Consider the following 22,674-nt stretch of genomic DNA (forward strand, 5'->3'; position numbering starts at 1 on the left):
GGAAATCTTATTACAGAGAGTGGAATGTGAATTCTGAAGTACTTTCTTGAACTAGGTAAAGAAGTTTGTTTAAAATTCCACTTCTCCGGTGTGCTCATTAGGCAGTTCCACAGCAGAAGCAAGCTCATTTCTTGGTATTGAGTCTGAATTGTAACTTGCTTCATTTTTCCCCATTACTCCTACTTATTCCTCTCAAATCATGGTAAACAATTCTTTCTCATTAGTGTTTATCCTCTTTCAAATGCTTATAGACCTTATGATATCCCCCTTAGTCTTTGGACAAGCTATACATATTTAAAATTCTCTGTATTGTTCCTCATAAATAAATCCCAACAGCCCCTTTTCATTTCTATTGCTCTTTTCTGAAATCTCACATCATCTTTGTAGATTTACTGGTATTGGAGTGACAGAATTAAATGCAGTATTTTACATGCAGTCTCACTGGTGCTGCATAGAAGAGGAATTATCATCCCCCTGCTCTATGACAATATGTATCTTCTTGTGCAGCTCACAAAAAAAAGAAGAAAAAGGAAAAAAAGAAATAGGCTTTTCCTCCTCTCCCAGATCATAAGAATTTAGATACATTTACAAATCGGCAATCAGTCCAAAGAAGAGGAGCTGCAGATCCCAAGAAAAACAGAAAGAAATGACAGAGATGAGAAGAGAATGGAAGAAAAGCAGAAGTGAAGGAGAGGAGTGGTGTTCAGTGAATGAACAAGTGTAATATGGAGTTTCACAGTGGATAACTGTGGATTACTGATTATACATAGAAAGGATGAGACCCCTGATTTTCCAGCGTCTTATTCTTCGTAAATTTGCATACTCCTTTATATTTGCAGTTGTAATGGTAATGTGCATTATTTTATCTGGTGTTGAAATAAATTTGCTAGACAGTAATCAGGAGAGTCCTTTGTGTACTCCTCGTAAATTTTTACAAGTTTCACAAAATTATGTTTTGCATCCACGTTGCAAAAGTGTACCTAACAATACAAGGTGCAAGGCAGTGGAGAGTCACGCCCTATCTGTTTTCAATTTCTTCCAATCTGTTCAGTCTTTTGTATGACAACCTTTCCAACTAATTCAAATCACAAAGTTTACGTTCTAAACCTGTATGCTTGAGATGTTGAGTCTTTACATTTCTACCACACTTGTTTATTAGCCATTAGGAAGTTAGAGCAGAGTCAGCTTCTTTGTACTGAGATCCAGAGATCTTGGCATTGCACTAAAATGTACTGCTGTGCTTTGAGTTGGATCATGATCTAGGACAAGAAGCAATGCGCTTAAACTGAAGCAAGGGAGGTTTAAGTTGGACATTAGGAAAAAGTTCCTAACTGTCAGGGTGGTGAAACACTGGAATAAGTTCTTGCCTAGGGAGGTTGTGGAATCTCCATCTCTGGAGATATTTAAGAGCAGGTTGACAGACATCTATCAGGGATGGTCTAGACAGTACTGAGTCCTACCATAAGTGCAGGGGACTGTACTCAATGTCCTCTCGAGGTTTCTTCCAGTTTTAGTGTTCAATGATTTGAAAGGTGAGGGAACAGGGTTCAGATTCTGGGCTACACTGAGTTTCTACAGTGAAGAGGAACAAGAGAGAGCCAGTTGATGCTACTTGATTCTCACAGCGAAATTGCTCACTGTAAAAACCGGAATGCTGTTTTAAATTATGGGAGCTTTCCACAATCCCAAAGGGGCTACACACCAGCTAGTTGGTTCATGCTGTGCTCCAGTCATGGATCCTCCTTACTCAATACATGGAAACTAGGACAGAGAATAGCACGAGACAGGCAGTTCATCTATGACAGCTGAGAGCTTCCTCATACTCCAGGGAATTCATTGATGACCAGATCCAGCTGCTTTCCAACCTTGAGCTACACTTGCTCACAATATCTAAAATTAGGTACAGCTTAAATACACAATATTTAAAATTAAAATTAGGTAACAGCTTTCCAGTCTTCTGGAGCTGTTTACATTCCTCTGTCTATTCACATCATTGGTATCTATTTCACATTTTCTTTCCTTAACAACTCTCTGAGGAATACTTTCTATCTAATAGCCAGATTCTGCAACTATTTCTGCAGTGTTTAATCTTTACCCAATGAATCATCCCATTGATTAACCACTGAAGAACAACAGGAACAGAGAGAGACAAGAGGCAGGAAATGCTGTGAAATTTAAGAGCTCTCTTTGGCTCAGTCTCCTCAATCTCTGCCAGTTGTTTTCACCTATTTTCCCAGCTTCCATGCTTGATTTGTATCTTTGCTTTCCTCTTGGCTTTTTAAAGTTCAAAGGACCTGCTGAAGACTAATTGTTCACCAAAACACAAGATCCCAATGTGGTCTACTAAGATGTGAGGGAACTTCTGCTGATTTTAAGAAGTTTGCAAGGAGACAAAAATGAGATCAGGATGTTGAATCATGATATAGCATGTGTGAGCCCAAGAAAAGATCAGGAGCCTGGGGGGATGGGAGATAGATGACTACGCACAATAGGACCAGAAAAAAATATAATTTAGGGGTATTTAAAGCATTATTTTAGATAAGGGTGAGGAAAATAGTAGGGAGTTAAGGAAGTTGTGTCTGGCTACAATAGGTTACCAAGGAAGTTGTAGACCATATGCCCCCTTAAGGTCCCTTCCAGCTGTCCTACATTTATATGTTTCTACAAGACCTGAAATGCAAGAAATCTGATCTGGACCACACCAGAGTTTAACTGTCCAATCACGTGCTTACTTTCTTGGAAAAGGGATGAGGTAGGAGATGAAAAGAGAAGAAAATCTTAATAAACCTTGTGTAGTACTCTTGTTCATAACATTGTTATTCTAAAGCTTGTAATTTATCAAATTTGCAGGAGTAACAATCACTTAACCTGAGTTAGCTTTGGCCAATGTCAGTCCTAGGGTCATTAGTGTGACCGCCATAAAACCAGTAGATACATAGACAAACATACTGCCTTAAAAGGTGAAACTTTAGAAAAAAAATAAATTCTGTAAGTAGTTTTTTCTCTATCCTTGCCACACAAGCTGTCATTCAAGTGGCTGACAGGAAACATAGTAAATAATTCCCTGCACTCTGATTTCGTTAATACAGCATAAATACTCCAAGAGTCAGAAACTAAATCAACTAGATTATGTATCTGTTTAGGACAAAACCTCCATTATTTTTGCTTCTGTATGCTTTACTTTTCACAGTTTATTTTATGTTGCATTACACATTTTTATGAAGTGATTTGTGTTTTGGTGGTTAGATTCATAACACCAATCTTGTTGCTTCCATAAAGAAAAAAACATTGTTGCCGGTTTGAACAATTTTTACTCCCACAAAATTGCCTTCATTTTCCCCAAACATCACCCCAACCACAAATATTGTTATCTGCCTACATAAAGTGACTGTCTCCATATTATCACACTTGGCAATTTGATTGATAGTACTTTTTATACAGCAGTCATTAAAGGACAAACCAAGGAAAAAGTATTTCTATCTTCAGTAGCAAATTTAAATACACAATATATTGTTTTGAGATTTTTAGATTATAATTCTCTTGAACATGGGGTCACTTTACATTATATCTAAAAGTCAGTGTTATTTCATTCGTGTTTCACCTTCACTTCTGTTAAGTAAAAAATATATATATAAATAAACAATAGAATGTTCCCCAAAGCCACACGCCCTAGAAATCAGTAGGTATGGGGATGGATATTAAAAAAAAAAAAATCAGGCTAGATTCAAGTACAAAACTATCATTAACAAGCATGATGAATCCCAAACTCCTTAAGTGTGTTCTAATCACCAGTTCTCTGAAAAGATGGGCAGGCTCCAGAGCACAATTTCTCACCGCTGATAAACACCTTGGCTGTGTCTACACTGGGCCACTTATTCCGGAAAATCAGCCGCTTTTCCGGAATAAGCTGCGAGCTGTCTACACTGGCCCTTGAATTTCCGGAAAAGCAACGATGCTCTACTGTACAAAATCAGCCGCTATTCCGGAAAAACTATTCTGCTCCCGCTCAGGCATAAGTCCTTATTCCGGAACACTGTTCCGGAAAAGGGCCAGTGTAGACAGCCCAGTAGTCTTTTCTGGAAAAAAGCCCCGATCGCGAAAATGGCGATCGGGGCTCTTTTCCAGAAAAGCGCGTCTACATTGGCCACAGACGCTTTTCCGGAAAAGCAGCCTGCCAATGTAGACGCTCCTTTTCCAGAAAAACTGAAAATGGAACGGTATTCCGTTTTAAACAGTTCCGGAAATTCATGTCAATGTAGACACAGCCCTTCATTTTTTGTCCCTGATTATTACTGCACTTAAAGGTGTGTGCTGCTCTGATCAGCTTCACACCTGGAAGGAAAGGCTAGCAACTCCTTATGCCATGTCTATATTTACGCAGAAATGTTAATTAAGATATGCAACTCCAGCTACAATAATTGATAGCTGGAGTAGATGTACCTTAATTCAAACTTTGGCACCATCTCCACAGTGGGAGGTTGACAGAAACAAATGCTCCTGTCAACTTCCCTTACTTCTCATGATTCAAGGAGAAGGCACTGATGGGGCACGCTCAGTGTTCAAGTTAGTTGGTCTTTACTAGACCCACTAAATCGAACTCCAGAAAATCGACCACCTCAATGTTGATCTTCTGGGAAGCAATGATGCGGCTTTAGTAACTAGCACTAAGAGGGCTGCTCTTGTTGCTATTTGAATACCTTGATGAAGTTTCTATCAATGTCATCTCTTATCCAACTGAGAAGCAAGATGAGCAAGTTACAGAGTTAAAAGTAGTTTTAAAATCTTACAGCAGGGGCAGGACCTTGGGCAGAAGAGGATCCCTGCCTGCCAGGGATTCTAGTGTGATTGAAAGGGCCTGGGGCACCAGTCACTACTGCAAGCCCAAGAAGGCATTTTAAATCACTAACAGCTGATCATTTTCTCTCTCCTCCCCCCACCACTGGCAACCCTAGGGTAGCAAAATGGGGCAGCAATGTTAAGTGCTGCTGCAGCAGTGCTGGTCAAACCCTATTTTGCTTCACCTACCAGCAGGGCCACCACTGAGGGGCAGCAGTAGTATTTTAACGCAGGCTGTGTACAGGCTGGTACCAGCAGTCACTTCTTACCACTATGCCATATTGACCTTCTTTCACCTCTGGTGAGATTCTATCTTTCATGGTACACTAAAAAAACAACAAACCCTCTGGTAGTACTTTTAGATTAACAAAACATGTAGATGGTATCATAGTCTTCTGAATAAGTGGGCTGTGCCCACAAAAGCTCATGATACCATCTACATATTTAGTTAGTCTATAAAGTGCTAGCAGGCCATTTGTTGTTTTTTAAGTTTATCCTGTACAGACTAACTAGTCTACCCTCTGAAGCTTTATCTTTCATGGGTCCAATGAAAGATAGTAAGTGTCTCACTATAACAATACTCCTTAGCTAAGTGACCTACAACCCTTTTTCTGGGGGCGGGGAAAGGAAAGAGGATAGTTTATTTTTCCCCCACACTCCGGATCAATCACACCACCCTGTCAGGCCACTTAGACCACTTCTTCCCCTTGACCACAAAACCGCACACCTCCTTCGTCTGACTGGGAGCTTTAGTCTGCTCTTCAGTAACAGCATCGGTGTCGGAGGGTTCCCTTCCACATCCGTAACACACGTTTCCGTCTGCTGGGGCTGCCCTCTCCGCCTGCTCTGCAGGGAGTCACTCTGTTCCTCCCTGGCTGGACTGGGGAGCGATCCACGTGGCGCGGCTCCGTTCCGAGGCAAATGTGCGGAAGCAGCCACCAAGCTGGAGAAGCAGGGACATCCCTGCGGGGCTCCCTAGCGGTGCGCCAGTGCGGGGCTGCGAAGGAACAGTTCCCGGAACAGCGAGCGGCTCTCCTCCAGGACATGTCCCGGCCCCTCCCCCGGCCGCGGTTGATTTGAGCTAGCAGCGGGGCTGGGCGCGGCGCGGGGGTGGGACTGCGCGGGAAGAGTTGGCCGCCGAGCCCGGGGACCGTCGCTTCCTCGCACTCGCCTGCCGTGGAGTTTGCACGGGGCTCGCTCGGCGCCGGGCCGAGAGGTGAGGCTGGAGGCAGCGGCGGCGGCGCAGGGGCAGTGTCTCGGCACAACTTGCGGGGCGGCGGCGGCTCTTTTGTGCAGCGGGGGCTTTGTCTGGCTCTGGGGCAGGGGGTCGCAGCCGCTTCTGGACGGGGGCAGCCCAGGGGAGCCGCGTGATGGGCCGGGCGGGGCGCCGGTTCCGATGGGAATAGCCGGCGCTTGTTTGACTCCGAGGTGGGGGGGAGCTTCCCCTGAGGGTGCAGGGGGAGCCGGGCTGTGCTGGACAGGCTGTGACCCCGAAGGGCCCCTACCTGCGAGTGTTGGGGAGCAGTGGGGGCGAGGGTCTCCCTTTATTTCCGTGCCAGGGAGGGGGCTACAAAGGTCCGGGGCGAAGTGCTGCTGCTTTATCCATTTCTTTGCTCTTTGCAGGTCTCGCTGGGGCTCAGGGGACGGCTCCCCGCGCCGAGGAAGCAAGCGAAGGGCAGCGGCTGGTTGCGTGCGAGGCGCCCCGGGCATTGCCTTGCTCGCCTCCTGCACCCGCCGCGGGCAGCGGGCCGTGCCCCGAGCGGAGAGTTTCTGTCCGGCGTCCGGATCCCGGCCAGGGCGAGCCAGAGGGGGGCTCGAGTGGCGCGAGGATGCCGGGGCGCGCTGTGCGGGGCGCGACGCCTCCTGCCCCGGTCGGGGAGAGGCGGGCGGCGCTGGGGCTGTTGTTGCAGGTGCTGCTGGGCTGGGGCTCGGCTCAGCAGTCCGGCTCCTGCCCGGCGCCCTGCGAGTGCTCCGAGGCGGCCCGGACGGTGAAGTGCGTGAACAGGAACCTGACTGCGGTGCCCCAGGACCTGCCGCCCTACACGCGGCTGCTCTTCCTCACCGGCAACCAACTGGCCAGCCTCCAGCCCGGCGCCTTCCTCTCGCCGCCGCTGCCCGAGCTCAGCCTCCTTAACCTGAGCGGCAACCAGCTGCAGCAGGTGGAGGCGGGTGCCTTCGCCAGCCTGCCCAGCCTGAGGCAGCTGGACCTGAGCAGCAACGACCTGGCCAAGCTCAGCCCCGAGGCCTTCGGCAACGCCAGCAGCCCCCTGGAGGAGCTTAACCTTAGCAACTCCCTCAGCAACCAGAGCGTGGTGCCTGCCCTGGCCGAGCTGCTGGGCTGGGGGGTGCTGGGCAACCTCAGTCGCCTAGAGCTGGCAGACAACAAGCTGCTCTTCCTGCCCGCGGGCATGTTCTCCTCTCTGCCTAACCTACAGCATCTGGACCTGCGGAACACCTTCCTGGTTAGCTTGCATGCCGTGGCTTTCCACAGCCTGGCCCAGCTTCAGAGCCTCGACCTCAGCCACAACTCCCTGAAGTGCCTGAAGAATGCCACCATCGCCCAGCTCCGCAGCCTGCCCGCACTCCACAGGATCAACCTGGGCCACAACACCTGGGTCTGCGACTGCTGCATCCAGCACTTGGTGAACTGGCTTAAGGAGAGTGACCAGGTGGAAGGGAAAGAGGCTTTGAAGTGCTCTTATCCTGAAAAGATGCAGGACAAACCCCTGGTGAAAACCAGCAGCTCAGACCTGGACTGTTCTGTGCCTGTAGACATCCAGTCCCAACTGCAAACTTCGTATGTCTTCTTAGGGATAGTGCTGGCTCTCATTGGAGCCATTTTTCTTCTGGTTTTGTATTTGAACCGAAAAGGAATCAAAAAGTGGATGTACAATATCAGAGATGCATGTAGGGATCACATGGAGGGATATCACTACAGATACGAGATCAACGCAGACCCTAGGTTAACAAACCTCAGTTCTAGTTCTGATATATGAAGGTAGACTATGGAAGCAGGGAAAGGCACAATAGCTATGCATGAAATATAGACATAAGCTTTACCCCCATGCTTGCTTCCCCATTTCCAAAGGAACAGCAGTGCCATGTGGAGAATATACCTTCACATAATGTTAAGTTGATGACTCTTTTCTGTTACCCTGAAATACTGAGCAACTGTGCATGGCATTAGGCTGTACATAAGAATCATGCTGCTGCTTCCCCTCCTCCCTTCCACACACACAACTGTATTTCTTTGCAACTTGTTCTCAAGACTTATTTGAAACATTTTTCAAGATCTGAAATGAAAAAGGATACTTTCTTTGATATTTCCAAACTGCAAGAGCATATAAAATGCACCAATACAGATACTGTTCAACAAAAGCTGCCTCAACTTTTTTGGGAAAGAAGCTTTATTCATCACAGTTTTGTTCTTATGTATCCTAATTGAGAAGAAAATAATTATATTCCATAGACTTAAAGCTCCTAACCATGTACAAAGAAGCAACTAAAATAGTGAGCATGCACAAATACTTTGTAGTTTTACATCTTAGGGAAAACTTACAACCTCAATAAGCCTCTTACTCTCTTTTGTAAAGTTCTTTTTGATGGCAGTTGATGTGAAAATAGGATGGATGCTTTTTTAATATAAAGTGCATAGAAACTCAGTTTGAACTGTTAAATAATTCAATAAATGTAATTACAAAGAACTACCATTTTGTTGAAGTTTGCTGTTTAATTATAAAACTCTGAAATAAATGCATGGAAGACTAAGTTTGATGGAATATAGTACCATTCACAACAGGTTGTACAGTATTATTTATGAGAAACTTTTCTAGAACAGGGTCCATTTGTAAGTGTAGCTATAATACTCACATGGCAACTTGTGAAGCACCATGTAATGTAAGCATATAGATTCCACAAGGAGAGAACAGATTTCCCTGTTTAAAAAAAAACACCAGCAAACAAAAGAACAGAGGCTAATGCTAGTTTCTCCCTTAAAAATACTGCAAGTTTATAAAAATTGCATGAAAACAATAACGCTTTAGTTAAAAATCAAGTGTGATGATGGGGGAAGCATCTAAACTATTGCTTTCAATTATAAAGATGTATTTCCCATAGTACATTAAATGTTGACAAATCCTGAAGGCAAAATTTGGCACATGAAACTAAATGTTTTTCATTTAAAAATTGCAATTCTTGGACAATATTGCAGTAATCTACACTGTGCATCACGAGTTTTGAGACCTGACCTAATTTTGCAGCTTCTTAAAACTACTAACCGGTGATCTTTAATAATAATTCTGTAGATGTCTGTGCTAGATGTTTGCCTATAAATGATGTTTTGTTTAAATATTTATGCAAAAGATACAAGGAAGGACTTTATCATATTACCTAGTATTTAATTGTGATAGCACATATGGAAAAGATATCAACTTACAAACTTTCTCTTGTGAACAGGCAGATTCTAAATGAAAGGGTATAGATTCACATTGAATTTTTAACACTTCATTTAGTATTTTTGGCTAAACCCTTCAATGATTTTTATCTGACATTCTTAAATGATACTCAGCATAATGCAAAAAACTTCTGGTATATAGAAGTATTTTTGCTTTTAATAGCAAAATACTTATTTTAGTAGCTATATGCTTTTCATAATAGTTTTTTATGAACATAAGCTCTTAAACTAAGATACTAGATTTTAAAAAAATAAACTGTGACAGTGTCCCTATTTAAATGCATTTTTTTAAATCCCCACAGTGACTTTCTCAAGTAACTGATTTTGAGACTAACTTCTGTAGCTTGAAATTAGCAACTTTCAGTAATGCTGACATTTGTTTGAAATATACAGTATGCACAATTTTAGGAATATTGCAAAAGGAAGAACACTCAAAGATTTTGACAAACTTATTTTAAAACTAATGACCTATGCTACCTTTGTCCAGTTTCTTCTACTCTGATGAATGGGCCACAGCACAATAGGTTCAGTTTACAGATTTTTTTTAAAAAGTTCCCAAAAGTTAGTTACAAGTATATTAAGAATAGTTCAGTTATTGTATGAATAACTTACTGTGCAACTACCAAAAAGTTTTGTAAAGCTCATGATTATTGAGTACATGCAGAACAGTCTGTTACAAGATAGTATTTGTTAGTTACATACAAACTATATTGTATTAGTTAATTCAGTGATTGTACAAACATATGAAAGGTGACCGGGCCTAGAACAATGAGGCCTCAATATCATTGGCCTGTAGAAACTACTACTATGTATCAATGTTTAAGAATAATTTGTGAAATATGTACCAGCCAAGCAGTTTCTTGGAGGTGTGGCCTTTGTTAATAGATAAGTTAAATATTTAATAAAATAGCAGTCTGTCATACATAGCTTATTAAGCATAGCTAATTGACTTTTTTAGTCATATACTCTGTAACTAAAGAATTCAGCTACTCGGTGCTTGTGTAGTGGAATAGTGTCACTTTTGTATCAACAGCTATTAGACTAAATGATTATCAATATTGTATTATAAACTCATTGTAGTAAAATTTTTGAGAGAACTGGTAACTCCTGATTTAAAAATAAGTTATGCCATTTGCTTTCAAATATTATTCATATATGACCATTAGACCTGTGACAGTTTTGTGTTACGCAGATATGCATCTAAAATGTTTGACCAGTAATGAATGCTTTGGTGTTTTGCAGAGACTAAAATGCATTTGATTTTTAAAGTATCTTCTATACAATTCATGATAGGAGCTTCTGAATTTTTAAAAAGTATATTTTTAAAATGCTTTGGGATTGAAGGATTTTTGAAAGCCTACTCTTTCCCATTGCTTATCCTGCTTTGACACCTTAAAAGTTTCAGATGGACTAGGTTGTCTTTGAGGTTTCATAGGAAACATTATCTGGCATAAAGCAAGGGATAAAGCTTCCTGAAACAAAAAGGAAAATAGTATTAAATTTAACAGTCTGTCACTGTCATGAAAGTAGTCTAATTAAAAAAGCTTAAACTTTGAGAGGGGGATTTTTGAAAGCCTACTCTTTCCCATTGCTTATCCTGCTTTGACACCTTAAAAGTTTCAGATGGACTAGGTTGTCTTTGAGGTTTCATAGGAAACATTATCTGGCATAAAGCAAGGGATAAAGCTTCCTGAAACAAAAAGGAAAATAGTATTAAATTTAACAGTCTGTCACTGTCATGAAAGTAGTCTAATTAAAAAAGCTTAAACTTTGAGAGGGGGGAAACAAAATAGAGAAGTGTGGTAGAATTCTTTTTAATATAAAAAAACAAACCCTGTAGTTTGGATCAGTTCATTGTCCATTCAGCGAGTGCAAATTCCCCAAAACTTCCTAGGCACAGTCAGCTATTTCATATGTTCAGCCAAACATAGTATGGCTGCTAGATTAGAAACTCTAAAATAAATCAGAATTTGTATATGCCTTATTTTAAATCTTTCCTTGTTCAGTAGTTTAACTTTTAAGCCCTAGCAGTGTAGATGAAGCCCTCAGTCCAAACCAATATACAGTACTGATCAAAGCAGCCATTGGTGATAACGTTACATTTTATTGCAGAGCTAATTATATATAATGAAAGGTCTCCACAAATCAGTCTGAGTGCAACTGCATTTTGAGATTCACCATTGTCATTTGCTCTTAAGTTTTTACTCTATAAAAAAGGCCCTTTTCAAGGCTGACAGGACCAAAACTTGACGTACACTTTTTTCCTCTCTGCAGCACCTGAGTATTCATGAGCAACCACTCAGTAATTCTGAACGTGTGATGAAAGAAAATAACATTTGGTAAGAAAATATTTAAATTCCAAGCTTCCAAATGAATTTTGTATTCTGTAATGGAGGACAGGGTGATTGAAAAGATAAATTGTTTATAAAACTATGAAAGAGACATCAGTGAGGTTTTATTAAATTTGTCAGCAGTGATTATCAGCTAATAGATACAATTATTGATTGATATAAGATAGTATTCTTACGCTGTCAAAGACTCATGGCCTTTCTTATTGTGGACAGTTTTTATGGATCTCCAGGCATCTTATCACTAACAATCTACAGCAGCCAAGCTTTTGGGCAAAGCAAGCAGAGCTAAGTTATGTAACATTCTTTAATGCAGGTGTTTTGCCGGTGCCATTTTTTATTTGGCATAATAGAATATAGATGTAGATAGATACTTTACAAACATATTTACATGTTTTATGCCCAAATGGGCTTTCAGTGCTCTTAAGTGCAAGTTCTTTTAAATTGGCAACCAACAAACTTGCATGCAGTCTTCAAAACTTCTGAACATTATGAGCCTGCTTCAGCTCTTATTAAATAAATGGAGAGAGACTTCCAATTGAATTTAGTTAACTTTAGATCTCTAATGTAATCAATATAAATAACAAATGGGAATGATTAATTACTATTTTAAGATACATCTATTAAAATAACTTTTTAGTAACTTACTCTTATTTACATTTCTTCCCAAAGCATTCATTGGGCAGCATTTTCCCCTTGTACAAAGCTCAATTTTATGGCATGTTATTAAAATACTGTAGACTCCTGAGTTTGAGCTCTCTAAAATGATGCATGAAATAACATAAGAGTATCCAGACAGACTAGTAGTGATATTTTAATAGACATTGTGATGAAAGAATTAAAGTTGAAGTCTGATTCAATTTTAGAAATGTTATGCATGGAAGAGACTTGTAAAATTATTAAATTCAGGGCATGTGCAAATTATAGCTATATTTTATAATTAAGAATGGTTGTTGAACAAAGACTTGTTGGTTTTACTATCAGATTACTTACAAATGTGTGCTCTCTTTCTTGATTTATCTACTTTAAATTGTTACAGGCAATGCTGAATTGTGGTTTTAAATAAAAATGCAATTTTTATTTATAGTAAAGGTTATGGCTGTGGGCAATTATCATTAACTAGTACGAGTAAAAACCATTTATTTGCAGACTACAGGACTTTTTTTTTTTTTTTTTTTTTTGGCAAGTAAACTTGACAAGTGATTTAAGGTTTTGTGACCTAAGTATTCTTGTTTTGAATGCTATATGATAACTTTGTTTTTAAAATGTAATCTTAGCAGTTCTTTCCATGCTACATATTGATTTAAACATTCTTAATTATAATACATTTTTGGGTTTTTAATGGTTATATAAAAATCTGTTTTACAGTCTGTAAACATAAAATTACATATAATGACATACAAAGAAATTATGGTGGCTGAGTCTCAATTCTCTTACTATGGAAAAATTAAAGAAAAAGTTGCCCAGAGTTCTGACTACACAAAGGCCATAGGCTCAACCGCACGTAACAAAATAAAAATCATGAGAATAAATCTCATTTAAAAAATCCCTATTTTCTAAGAGCATTTTAGATTGTGACAGAGTGGAAATAAAAGTGAAGGTTGCTATTTCTTCTCGCTATCCATTGATATTGCAAAGGATTGAGGTGATGACAGAACAGTACTGTACTTTATTCAAATGCATTGGCACAAGAATAAACCAAAGTACATGGTCACGCTTAGTTGTAATTTCCTTACTTTTATTGTTTTGTTGCATTCTTAGTGATACCCAGCACAGAAAGATGCTTAAATGTAAACCTATTGTGGTTGTTTACAGTAGTGTTTTTAAATTCATATTTATTGCCAGTTAATTTGAATTAGTTAACTTGTTTATACGTATTAGTCTAAATGCTCCACAAACCTCTGTCTCCCACAACAGACTTGTTTTTGGCTCAGCCTGAGCTGAGCTGAGCCGAGTCCTTTGGTAAACCACAAACATATATGTAAGAAAATAATATTTGTATCAGAGGTATTGTGCCATTGGATAGGTTCTGATGATTGTCCGGTATTGTTAGTGAGAAAAAATGTTAGTGTAATATTTAGAAAAATATGAAAATAGCAATTATAGTTAACAGTATGTTACAGTTATTAACAACTTGATATCCTTTTGGGACACATCAAACTGACTGAATTTACCAGAATTGAGGAAGAAAAATGCTAAAATGTTTATTGACAAACTTGGGGCTTTTTTCCCTGTGACTGTTTTTTTTTTTCTTTGCTTGTTTTTACTCTTGTTTTGCAGTCTAAAAACAGAGCCATGTCTTGCAAACATGATTCTGTATATAGTATTTAACTTTATGTAGAACGGAAGTCCCATTGAAGCCAATGGATCTGTTCATGGGTTAGATATAGGGATACACTTTTGCCTTTAAACATCTCAACAACAAAAAAGAGTTTGTGGCATCCATTATATTGGTTAATTAGAAGAGGTAGGCAGTAATCTTTTTGCTATTTAACCAATATGTGACCTTGGGCATTTCGCTTATTACTTTTTACAAGTGTGGAATATCTATCACAAGATAAATTGATTTTTAAATCAAGTGGAAAATCTACATTTAAATAATCTATCTGTAATCAACTTCTCCATTTGTACTTGAGCTATTTTTTTTTAAAATTGCATTATCTTAGATTGATATAACCCTCAAATCTTGTTAAATAGAGCCTTTACACTAGACATGGTACATGTTTTTTGCTACACTATAACTGTATAAGCAATTATTCAAATTAATTTCATATTCTTAATAGCTGTACACTTTAAGTGAGAAAATGATGAATGATCTTGCTTATTTACTAGATAATTAACTTTTTGCTCATGATTTGTGTCAAACTGCATTAGGATAGTAACTGAAATTTAAACAAATCCATCAGCATATAAAGTTTAAACTGCTCAAACTTAAATGTTTTAAATATATACGATTTAAATATATATGATTTTCATCAACACGTTTCATATTTACAATTTTAATGATTTATTAAAGAGGAATTAACTATGGTCAGGACAGCATTGAAAAGTTTTTAATATGTGCTTAAGTGAAAGAGACTGGCACTTAAGATCCTACTCACCTGAATCCTGATGAAAATGAGACACTCTTACATTATTTCGGTTGACTTATTGTTCCATATTTAGAAAGCTTGTCCTCAAAAGTTAGCTATTTTTTCTTTAAATCTTCCTTTATATGATAGTCTTGATAGAGGGTCATATATTCAGAACTTTTTAATTAAATTTTTAAGTCGAGTTTATGCCTTACTACATTGTGTATTACATTCAGATTTCTTTTAAAGGTGTTAATTTACATATATATAAACAAAATTAAAATCAAATTAAAAATATAAAATTATTTTTTAAAAAAATCACATTTTTCCACCCTGACTATAACTCTCAATGGAAGCTGATGGTGCTTAATGACCAATATTTTAAAAAATGGCTGATGAATCTGGGTGCCCAGTTTGAGACCTTAGGGTTGACTTTTTTGAAAAGTGATGAAAATCAGGCCTCTGTAAATTGTATTAAGATGGGCACCCAAAACTCAAGCAACTCTAACAGTCTTAAATCTTAACCTCCATGTGACAGAACTGGCAAACAGTATATCTATCTCATAGAAATACTACACTAGTTTGTGTAGTACTTCGAGAGTCTTCGTTCTGTCCACTCCCTTTCTTGTTCCCTCTGCTGATTTTGTACAGCCTACCTTTGTCCATTCCCGAAATGTTGCCACTGTCCATCAAGAGCCTTCTCTGTAACTGCTGGCATATGCAACAGCCTTCCTGCATCTCTTACCTCATTCGCTCACAGTCTATATTTGAAATATTCTTTTCTCACCTTTCTCTCCACCTTTACTTTAATTATTTTACTATTTTAAGCAATCAAGGATACAATTTTATGAAAGCAGCTGTGTACAAAATAAAATAGGGTGACGGAGGAAATGAATTCACAAGTGGCATATACCTTAAGACTTCAGTTGGAGTTTTCTGTGTAGCATTAATTCTCTTCCCATGTGCACCCTTTATAGTCCATTTTCCAAGATACCAGAAAACTTCTCAGCTAGAGGGTCTCTGATCCAAAGCTCAGAGTGGGAGGTAATTTGGGGAACATAGACTTCCTTCTCCCAGTGGGCACTGATACCCAGAATTCTCACTACAACTGTAGTAGCAGTACTCAAACTTACCTCAAGATCAGACTTGGTTAAACACCTCAGTTAAATTAAGTGTAAAGAAGTACTGCATGTCAAGTGAAAAAGGAAGGCCAAACTGATCCTGTGAAGCCTGGGAGTTTTAATATGGACTACTGAACTATCACATCTGACTTTGGTGAACAAGTGTTTCTAATCTTTGTACTAATATTATTAAGGAGAGCAGGAGTTTGTCTATTGATAAATTTAATACTCGATAAAGATTACAGTGTCTGTAGTGTGTATAATTTATTGTCTATTGGGGAAAAAGAAAGAAGGCTTTTGCAAACTAGAGCTCAGGGGGAAAACATAACTGCAGAAAAATACACTTTGCAAAGACCACTAAGGAACCAGTACACATGTAGAAAGCATTGGGATAACAAAAGTTTGCTGTTGTATGACATTGAAATGCTTTTTATTCTTAGTTGGAGAAGTGAATTGGTTTGGATTTTTTACAGTTTTTCAGTAAAATAACTATTTAATAGATTGTATTTTGCACTTGTACAGTGAATTCTGCTTTTTTTTTCATTTCCCTTATTCCCTCCACAACTACAAAACCAATATATTTGAGATGTTTGAAGAGTGCTCATACTTGTCTGGGACACATGTCCAGTATTTTATGATGATATTGTTAATGGTAATTTTGTATAAGCATGTTTATATTTGTGTACTTCAAGAAAAAATGTAGAGGGTGAAGTTTAATGTTAACTGTGAAGTAAACTAGTGAGCATAAGTATGGTTTCATAATTTATCTGTGAATTCAGAAGTATTGTTACATCTCTCCTCAATTAGCATTTACAAGGAACAGATTTCTTTCAGAGAGCTTAAACGTAAATTCTGCAGGGTTTCGAGTTCAGTCCCACAAATGGCAAATTTACTGCAAACATAGGGGTGAGTGGCTCTGTATAATAGTTATGCAGAGTAGGGCTTTTCCACAAAGCAGTACAAGATATTTTTATATTGCAGGTTTCCAGGGAGACAGTCACAATCCAGTAGAGGTTACTGTTGTCCTGAATAAAGCTCTTCAGAGCTTTGTAGTTTGTCATTTTTATTATCACAAATACTTGTATTTCTAACACGATAGGATTTGATGTATGTCTGAGATGACGTAGCATGAACCAACTTGACCGATTTAAAAAAAAAAAGTGTAAGAGACCAGTTTAGACCAGATGATATCAATACCACTAATCAGCCAGAATCATTGTCTTAACATCTGATACAAACCCATGTCTTCATCTAAGTACTAATCATTTCAAGGATTTATATAAAACAGCAACCTACATTTTAGCACTTAATATTCCTTTGGTAAGTTTGTGTGTATGGTGCAGCATAACTAGGGCAAAATAGGTACTTATTTTGTAAAAGATACTTTGTAAAAAGTGACCAGAAATGTGTGTTTTCTCAATACTTTTATTTTTTTAATTAAAAATGAAAGTGAAGAAAAGGATACTGTACTGTAACTTGAATTAATTGGTTATTAAAATTTCATTTACATTCTTCAGAAAATCAGATTAGTAACCAGAGATATTCTTAGTGAGATTTTAAAATAATTCTGACTATGTAAATATATTTCCCAATTTCCTTTTAATTGTAGATACCAATAATAGACAAGGCTGCTTACAGAGTAAAAGTGAAGACTACGGTAAATGATTTTAATATGATTTTATAACAGATCAATAAGATAATAAATGAAATTGAATTGAACTAAAGACTTAGTTCGAGTTAACGTTTGACTGCCGCATGTAGCTGCGGGCAGTTAGTTCGGACTAAGGGGATTTAAAAATGGCGCCCGGATGGGAAGATGCAAATAAAGCCCGGGATATTTAAATCCCGGGCTTTATTTGCAACTTCGAATGCCTACATTAGCCTCCCTAGTTTGAACTAGGGAGCTAGTGTAGACATACCCCAATAGTACAAGGCAAAGCTCCTTCCACAATCCCACAGGGTATAGCTGCCCTGCATCGCATGAAGTATATATGTACTGAGATAACTCAGGCCAGCCACAAGTTTTAACTAACTTGGACTCATAGGGCTTTGGGAAGACTGGGCATCAATCTACACTGCAATTTTTACCACCCAAACCAGTTGACCCCAGTGACTTGGATTTTTTTTTTACACAGTGTAAATATACTCTGAGGACCTGCGGCATGGCCATAACTGCTAGATGAATGCTTTGGCTGACAGTCTGAGACCCCAGGAAGAGGGGCATGGAGGTGGCAGAGACCAAGTTCCAGCCTGAGCCTCTATGCTGCAATTTTTATCCCCACAGCTAGAACTCAAGCTAGCTGTTCTGGGACCCTGTGCCATGGGATTTCTTACTGGAGTGTAGACATCCCAACTGTATTGGGAGAGTTTGCTCTCAGACCATACAGTATTTCAGCACTGAACATTTTTTTATTAGTATTTGTACCCTAAACCTCTACAACACTTTTGGCCACTCTGGGGATGTGCTGCACTTGTGCTTTCCATTAGTATGCAAGATGGGCTAGATATTGCATTTCATACCCACAGAGAACTTGCTAAGTTTTAATTCACCACAGCCTCCCCTCAGCATCATCCCAGCAGATGCAGGGTCTTCTTACCTTGCAAAATATGCTGGCCTATCATGGCAGCTCTCTATTGATGGAGAAGAGGCCAGGTCCATATATACCCATAAGTTCTTTGCTACTGACCTGACTCTGTCTCAGTTCCCCTATTTGATAGTATGACTTTCATAGAACTACACGGATAGGGTCTTCTCCTGGCTATAACCCCTAAAAGCGGGCTCGGGGGAAGTTGATACAACTTTAAGATATATTAAATCTTTGCTAAGTAATTTCTGCAGGGCCAGAGAGCAAATGAGTTGCATGTTTTTCCCCTCAGACTCACAGAGCATGGAAGGTGTAGGCTCAGGGTCATTGAACCCCTTTTACACATGGCAGTTTTAGAGCATGATGTCTGCATGTTTGGGTTTCAGATAGTTAAGTATCCTATATGAACCACATTTGCTACCTTGTAAATGAAGTTAGTAAAAACCCTTTGTTCTTTAAGTTGTCATAGTGTAAATGCACAGCACAAACATCTTTTTTAAGGAGAGAAAAAATTAGAGAAACTCGTTTGACTCATTTACCTATTTTATATGTATTTTATGCACAGTTCTGGACTCTGTCTCATTTAGAAATTAACTTTTGAGATTTCTCTCATCCCAGATTTTTATAAGCAATATTTAACAGCCCGATTCTTTCCTTTATTAAAAATGGTTTTCTTCGGTATGTCCAATTTTATATAACACTAAAATTAATTTCTTCGTTTTCTTAAATATTAATTGCAGTAAAATTAGTTGAGCATGATTAACGTAGCGGGAAGGATACCACAAAACTACAGGATACCACAAACTAGCGGGAAGGATACCACAAAACCATTAACATCTACCAAGTTTTGTAGGTAGCTTTGGAATTCATAGCTTGTAAAAGAGCCACTCCCAGATGGGTAGTTTTAACTAAACACTCCTTTGTCTCCACTTTCTTTTTATTGTGCTTACAGCAATGAGCTGCTGCCAATATTTTGACAAAGAAATCCCCCCAAAATCCACTTCCCACTTAGCCTGCTGTGAAGCCTGTGTAGCTGAGTGTGTGCTTGCAGAGAATAGGAATGAAGGACAAGGGAAGATAGTTATGCATTTTTCCATTAAAACAAAGATAATCGTAACCAAGAAGGGAGAGAATTCAACCTGCAATAATACAGTAAGTACACATGCCAGAAATACTTGTACTTTGTGCAGTACCAGCAGTACAGTTGTATTGTTCACGTACACACTTCAACTTTAATTTGAAAGGGGAAGGGCTAAAACTGTGGCTCTGATTCTCTTGCATAGCTGAGGCATGCACAGTCCTTTTAAGCTGAGTTCTCGGGCAGTCACACAGGAGAGATTCAAATGCTGCCCCACTGCTTAGCAGAGTTCTCACAGCTGACAGCATGTGTTCTACTGGTGGTTCACATTCACACATGCCTTGATGCATATAACAAAATTTATTCCACACATGGATGGAAAAATTAGAAGGGACAGTAACACATACCCCTCCCCAATGTGAAAGATTGGTTTCTGTCACCATTATGCTGGTTCTAGATTGATTGTATGTTGAGCTTGTGCCCTGCCATAAGCTAGAGAAGCCTGAAGTCTCCTCTAACGTATGTCAGCTGCCCAGGGCCCTAAGAGCAATGGTGATTACTGTGAGAGAATCACCCCAGTGTCTCAGATGCAGTGTAATGGTTCTTTACCATGCCCCTCCCCTGCATTCCACTGGTTTTCAGTGACACTGGAAAGCTCCTCACATGCTCTGGCCTTATGGTCGGTGCATGCTGGCAGTGGTGTAAAGAAGGCCCACTGCAGGCGAGGTTTTGGACCCCTATGTAATACAATACAGGCCCAACATCCAGTGCCATCCTTATGAATTCTGGTGCCCTAGGCAGCCCAAGCATCTGCACCCCTATCTCCTGCTGGAGAGAGGGCAGCAACTCTGAAGGGTGGAGGAGGGCTGTATGGACAGGAACAGGGCATAGAGGCTGGTGGGGGAACAGGCGGAAGGGGAAGCAGTGCAGCCCGCTAGAGCTGCAGGCTGGTGGAATATTGGAGGGCAGGGCTAGAGGATTGGGGCTGCCAGGGCCGGGTGCTGGAGCAGGGATCAGAGAGCTGAGGGCTTGGGCTGCCGGGGCCAGGAGGTAGAGCATGGGCTGGAGGGCAGGGAATTGGAGCAATTTGAGTCAGTACTGTCCTCAGCCAGCACTAGGCATAATCAACACAAACAAAGTACTACTTGTGGCACAGTGGTTCCCCAAATTTAGTGGTGGTCTGTGACTGTCTAAGGACTGCCCTGCCAATATCCTTATCAGAGAACACTGAAAGTACTTGACACTTGCGGGAATTGAGGCATTCCAACAATGAAAACATGAGCATCGGCAGTAATTTCTGAGTCCAGGAATAAATCATTCTAGGCAGGGATGGATTTAAAATTAAGAGGGAGCTCTACCAGAAGTAGGGAAATTTCCCCTTTCAACTTGATGATTTAATTTTAACAAGGGGCTGCCTAGATCTCCCTTCAGCACAACAAAGATTCATTTTTTGAGACAAAGCAGTACAATGGTGGACTGACATGGAAGGGGGAAAAAAAAGGCAATGCACTTCATTAAAGCTCAGATTTCATCCCCATCATCATCCTGGCTAATGAATACTAATGCAAAACGTGTAAACATTTCATGAATATGAGATCTGTTGACAACAGGATCTTAGGTACATGTTATGGAAATAATGTTTAAGTAGGAGGAAGATGTTCTAAATATATTGTACAATAATGTTTTCAGAAGTTTGGTCTCTTAGGGTACGTCTAAGACTACATGCTTCTTTCAAAAGAAGCTTTTTCAACGAAAAAGCTTCTTTCGAAAGAGATCGTCTAGACACCCACAACTTTTTCAAAAAAACCGATCCACTTTTTCGAAAGAAAGCACCCAAGCATTCTGGATGCTCTCTTTTGAAAAAACCCTGTTTGCAGTCAAGAACACCTTTTTTCGAAAGAATTCTTTCGAAAAAAGGCATTCTTCCTCGTAAAATGAGATTTACCACTGTCAAAAAAACACTGCTTTCTTTCAATTTAATTTTGAAAGAACGTGGTGGCAGTCTAGACGCAGGTGAAGTTTTTTTGAAAAAAAAAGGCCACTTTTTCAAAAAAACCCTGCAGTCTAGATAGACTCAGTGCAAAGACCAGTTTTCTGTGTTGTACAGCACCTACCACAAAGGGGTGTTGGTCTAAGACTAGGGCTCCTAAACAATGTTCCCTCTAATTTTTTCCATCCATGTGCAAAATAGATTTAGTTATACGCATCAAGGCATGTGCAGATGTCACTATCAATAGAAACACATTCTGCTGGCTAATTAACTGACTGGCATTTGACTCTCCCGGAAAGTCGCACAAGCTCTCAGTTTACAGGGAACACTGCTCCTAAGCCCTATTGCACTATATAGAATAGTAATAGAATAAAATTTCAGAAAATTATTAATGTTTTCTTTATGTTCAAAACTTTAATACAAAATTGAACACAACAGTTTCTTCCAAAAACAATAAGACTGTTCTGCATGAACAGTAGAAAAATGGCACCTTCTGGGTCTGAAGTGTTAAAAGTTAAAACTTAAGAAAAACCAGCTGTATAATAAGTGTATGGAAAGAACCTCTGGACATTTAAAAGTAACTAGTAAGCACTAAATGCTATACATACTAAGAAAAGAAATAGTTTGTCTTGAACAAAGTAGAACATCTGACTTTTTAATATTTTGTGGTTCAACATGGAGTCCATCTGTTAAGGAATGAGAAGCTCATATTTGGATACTCACTGGCTAACTTAGTGGAGAGAGCTTTAAACTAGGGTTGATGGGCGCAGGTGACAAAAGTCCACAGGTAAGTAAAAAAAACATGGAGACCTGGGAGAAGAGTCAGAACAGGAAGGGGGGGAAGGGTGTATGGACCTTCATAGAATGGACAAGGAAAATACAAGAGAACATGCAGGGTGGAGTGGAAACATCACATCAGTATCTTATATGTCTATATACAAATGCAAGAAGTACAGAGAATAAGCAGGAAGAACTTGAAGTCCTAATTAACAAATACTACTATAACAGTGGCAGCACATAGATTTATAAAATAATACACATGACTGAATAATACACATGACACACATTGGAATAGATGGGTACAGCTTGCTCAGGCAGGACAGGCGGGGGGGGGGGGAATGGAGGACATGTTGCCTTACAATGTATAAACTTGGACTGAGATTGAGAAGGAGATAGGGAGTTCTAGGTAAGG

At 39.5% G+C, this 22,674-nt stretch overlaps 1 protein-coding gene across 4 annotated transcripts in view; it reads left to right on the plus strand.

Annotated features, from left to right (window-relative positions):
• Nucleotides 1-5,921: 5,921 nt before the first annotated feature.
• Nucleotides 5,922-22,674, plus strand: part of LOC112544622 (trophoblast glycoprotein) — a 28,094-nt gene continuing 11,341 nt past the window's right edge. For 2 of the 4 annotated variants that reach the window (XR_012902587.1, XR_012902588.1), the window contains exons 1-4: nt 6,466-8,346; nt 11,564-11,628; nt 17,439-17,486; nt 19,367-19,566. Coding sequence is in view for 1 of the 4 variants with exons in the window: in XM_075923812.1 (XP_075779927.1) it covers nt 6,666-7,832 (1,167 nt within the window). In the remaining 3 variants the exon portion in view is untranslated. Of the gene's footprint in view, nt 6,053-6,459; nt 8,541-11,563; nt 11,629-17,438; nt 17,487-17,964; nt 19,264-19,366; nt 19,567-22,674 lie in introns of those variants that run through there. The other 2 variants (XR_012902589.1, XM_075923812.1) reach the window with 2 other exon arrangements.

The sequence above is a fragment of the Pelodiscus sinensis genome, chromosome 3 (genome assembly GCF_049634645.1).
Source record: "Pelodiscus sinensis isolate JC-2024 chromosome 3, ASM4963464v1, whole genome shotgun sequence".
NCBI lineage: Eukaryota > Metazoa > Chordata > Testudines > Trionychidae > Pelodiscus > Pelodiscus sinensis.